Source organism: Haliotis cracherodii, unplaced genomic scaffold, assembly GCF_022045235.1.
Source record: "Haliotis cracherodii isolate W230 unplaced genomic scaffold, xgHalCrac1.p SCAF_22, whole genome shotgun sequence".
Lineage (NCBI taxonomy): Eukaryota > Metazoa > Mollusca > Gastropoda > Lepetellida > Haliotidae > Haliotis > Haliotis cracherodii.
Genome location: NW_027266278.1, coordinates 1,096,952 through 1,101,354, shown reverse-complemented (window position 1 = coordinate 1,101,354; position 4,403 = coordinate 1,096,952). Strand labels below are relative to the sequence as shown.

The 4,403-nt window shown below is 41.6% G+C and overlaps 1 protein-coding gene across 1 annotated transcript; it reads left to right on the top strand.

Annotated features, from left to right (window-relative positions):
- The first annotated feature begins 1,600 nt into the window (after positions 1-1,600).
- On the top strand, positions 1,601-4,403 carry LOC139471415 (uncharacterized). The gene is made up of 4 exons (XM_071253780.1): positions 1,601-1,786; positions 2,551-2,716; positions 3,225-3,272; positions 4,120-4,403. Exons 1-4 carry the CDS (start codon positions 1,601-1,603, stop codon positions 4,401-4,403), a joined length of 684 nt encoding a protein of 227 aa, XP_071109881.1.

Below are 4,403 nucleotides of genomic sequence, written 5' to 3'. Positions count from 1 at the left end.
ATAAACATATATAACAAGTAGTATATACATATATAACAAGTAGTATATACATACATCACAAGTAGTATATACATACATAACAAGTAGTATAAACATATATAACAAGTAGTATATACATATATAACAAGTAGTATATACATACATAACAAGTAGTATATACATACATAACAAGTAGTATATTCATATATAACAAGTAGTATATACATATATAACAAGTAGTATATTCATATATAACAAGTAGTATATACATAAATAACAAGTAGTATATACATACATAACAAGAAGTATATTCTTATCTCACAAGTAGTATATACATATATACCAAGTAGTATATACATATATAACAAGTAGTAAATACATACATAACAAGTAGTATATGCATATATAACAAACACATTTTGCGGGTAGATAAGTTCATTTCATGCCTCTGTGTTTAAGCAGTTCTGATTTCAAGTTGCTCTGAATGTGTTAACACAAATCGTACACAAGACAACTTAATGTAAACCCGGGAATCACTGTAAATGTCCCTATAAATGATCCCATTACGTTATCACTTTGTATGTCATACTTTGTTAGTTTAAACTAGTGCAGCTGAACACATATCTGATAATATTTTCTTTGACTGTGCATTGTTCATGAGAAACCATTAATTCCATTGCTGTGGTCACCAGATAAATTATGGTTCAGGCGAACGTGTTTCTCAATTCATATGGATAGATCCGGTTTCTTTCTTGTTATCCACATATTTTGATGAACTAAAATGCAATGCGTGTCGTTGGTGAGAGAATGAGTACATGGCTTCATATGTACATTCTTCAAAGAACGAAATAAATCTATAAATATAATAAGACTAGCTAATGTCAGCAAGTAACAGAACAGTGATGTGTAAAGTTCTTGCTTTGATGACATCCCTGCATGGCTGAGGTTTGCTCAGAGTTGGACATTGTGACGTCAACAAAATAGATAACAGATACTGGTCGCAACGCTGTCCACCTAATTGGATCCGGGGGTTGGCGTTGCTATGTCCAGTGTAGTGACCGAGGCAGGCACACGGGGGCATGTTGTGTTGCTGGTGGGTGAGAGACGGGGGAGGAGGGTGTTGTAGGGTATTTGCTTATGGGGGTTAGGGGGTATAGGAGGAGGGGTGGATGAACTGACCGTATTGGCCGCAGAGTTTATCTGGTAGGTTGATGTGAGGTCAAGCTTGTTTTTATGACATCACGAATGACTCAGTATTCAGGAAAAACACGCTTCTTCTTGAAGCTTTCAGTTTTGATAACAATGAGACACGTGGGTGAGGCTGGGGTATATAGCTACCCCAGATCACTTGGAAGTCAGACAGGGACAGAATCACACCAGAACCTGTAAGATTGAAAGTCAGTTATTTACTTGGAGACTCAGGCGTCAGCGACATTTTGATCAAGCAGACGACAGTCAACGTGATCAGCAGACGACATTTGGAAAAAAACAGGCGACAGGGCATTAAACTCCAAACAAGCAGACGACAAATCAAAGTCGATCATTCCACACATCAGACCTGCCTATCAGACAAAGAAGCACAGGTGGCAGGGTAATAACGATCCTACATTGAACCCCAAACATGGTTTGGTTGGAAATTCGTGCTGCAGCTCAGCTCGTGCTGTGGGCGTCCCTCCTGCTCCTCCCCTCCATGGTCGGGGGACACGGGCGTCTGCTGGAACCCCCCTCTCGAGCAAGTATGTGGAGACTTGGTTTCAATGCCCCACCAAACTACAACGACAACCAGCTCTATTGCGGCGGTTACCAGGTGAGCTAAATGATATTGGGGCAGAAATACAGTAGCATTGTGTTACTTGAAGAACCTCCGACCTATTCGAGATATTTTTGTGTTTGCAAGTGCTGTTTGCTGTTTATCGCCGCACTCAGCAATATCCCAGCTATACGACAGTCGTCTGTAAGTAATCGGGTCTGCACCAGACAATCGAGTGATTGATGTCATAAATATCGATCCACGCAATTGGGAAAATATGACATGCATCAAACAAGTCAGCGAGCCTGACCACCTGATCCTGTTAGTCGCCCCTTACGACAAGCACAGTTGCCTTTTACGGCAAGCATGGGTTTCTGAAGACCTATTCTACCCCGGATCTTCACGGGGCGCATGTATTAGTGACGGGTGACACCGATGGGACAGGATTCACTCACCTAAATGGTAAATAATAATAACATGTTTATTATATAGTGGGAAACACTGAACTTTCTCATGATTGTGGAAAGGGTGATGTCTCTTTATTATTGATGTAGACACAGTTCAGTAACAATATGCATGTACATGTGAATTCAGTGGATTCTATCAATGATTTTACTGGCAGGTAAATGTCAGGTTATGTTTTGGAAAATACCGGGACAAATTATAATGTTCTGTCTTTATGTGTGTCACTGAATGCCCAGACGTGGGTGTATTTTAGCCACGTATGTGTAGAATGTTTCTAGATTATGAAATTGGTCATCTCGTTAAAGGACACAAACTTGTAAAATATGACACCATGTTCACCATGACTTCCATTACAGAGACAGTGGGAACAGAACAAGGGGAAGTGCGGTGTGTGCGGAGATCCCTGGGACGGGGTGCGTGAGAACGAGGCTGGAGGGAAGTACGCAAAAGGCATCATCGTCCGGAAGTACAACCAAGGGGAGACAATCCAAATTGACATTGATCTGACAGCCAACCATAGAGGTAAGTTTCCTTTCCTTATTTTTTTATAAGGATATCACCATCGAAGCTCTGGACATTTTCGCAAAATGATTTTTGTGAATAGGTTTGTTTTCATCCTCTTCAGTAGGAACTAGGACAAAGGCGAATGATGTGCAGCCCTAGAAGGTTTGACTAGTAGCCAGTACCATGTTACCCACTACCTTAACAGGGGCACAAGTGGCCCAGTTGTCTAAGGCGCCGCAATTCGCTGTGCAGAGTTGCGTCCCTTGAGCACGCCAGGAACCTATGATTGTGGGTTCGAATCCCGGTTCGCCCCGATTATGGTTTAGGTTTATCAGCACCATACCCGTGCTCGTGGGTTTCACCGAAGTGGTAAACGTCTAAGACCTGCATCACTTCGGGTTTTCCTCCCACATTAAACTGATACGCCGTGATATAACTGGAATATTATTAAAAGTGGCGTTAAACCCAACTCACTCACTCACTCACTCACAACCATTACATACACGAAGGCCGTGTTCATTATCAGCGGAAGTGACGTGTTCTCAGTGTGTCCTGCAGTGGAAATACAACGCTGGTAAGTTAACGGATGTAACATGAAATTAATCTATTTTAATTGCCTCGTATCTGTTACTCTTCTTCTTAAGCAATAACCGATCTATAGCTCTATATATACGTAGATCAATCTTCATAATGGTGAAATTAATATGATCAAACTTAACGCAAGAACGATTCCACAAATTCTGATCGACTACTTACTCAAAACACTGGACTCAACCCATGCCGTTTCACTCTAGTCATGGTATAATGGAGATAAACATTCAGCTACCTTACCTATGGACTGAACCGCGCTATATTTAACATTTGAAACTTCGCGCTGCACGTTCGGTTCCAAAGTCGATTTAGCAGGTTACCTAGCTATACATTGAAAACACAATATGTTTATCTCATGAATTTGGAAAGTACTCGATCTTGATTGGTCAATCAGAGGTATCAAATCAAAATACCGCCCTCCCCCCCCTCTGTTTGAAACAGCGTATTCTTTGTGACTCTTTACGCGAAAATGTTTCCTCTACCTCTTGAGAAAGTCTAAAGCATCATAAAGCAAATGACATTCTTGCAAGTTTGATTCAGATAATCCAATCCCAATATATGCTTGTCTGCTAACACATATGTCAAATCAATCTAGCAGTTAAAGAGTAGCTTAATTGCCCAAAGAATAACAATGTTTCCGCCTGGAATAGAAATGGGCAAAATTCATTGGTGGAGTGGTAGATCTGAGTTTTTTTACTTCTATTCCAATAATTTTGCTTAAGAGGAACAAAACAAATCAGGTCGGTCTTTAGTACATCAATATCATTGTTGTTGTTGTCAGCTTGACGACACATAACATGCAACTGTAGATGCACCTTCCATTTGACCAGGCAACTCTTGGGGATGTGAAGCAAGTGGTCACTGCTGTGTTGGGTGTGGACCTCAGGAACAGTTCTACGGCTGCGCAGACGTCGCGATACTCTCGTCTAACAGTCACGCGCAAACTGTCTATGTGGCGCCATCTGGCGGGGCTACATCCGGGTGCTCAGCTATCGGACTCTGGGCAGGAAATAGCCTGATGGTCACGTGGTGCAAGACGAACTGTGCCCAGGGTAACTGTCCCACACAGATGTGTTCCGAGGGTTGTCGTTCCCTTGGCAACCATCTTCACTAA

Bases quoted from the DNA above. Each gene is read 5' to 3' on its own strand.
- LOC139471415 (XM_071253780.1), top strand. From the start codon at position 1,601: ATGGTTTGGTTGGAAATTCGTGCTGCAGCTCAGCTCGTGCTGTGGGCG. The intron at 1,787-2,550 runs GTGAGCTAAATG...CTTCCATTACAG, and splicing joins TCTATTGCGGCGGTTACCAG to AGACAGTGGGAACAGAACAA. The intron at 2,717-3,224 runs GTAAGTTTCCTT...GTTCATTATCAG, and splicing joins TCTGACAGCCAACCATAGAG to CGGAAGTGACGTGTTCTCAG.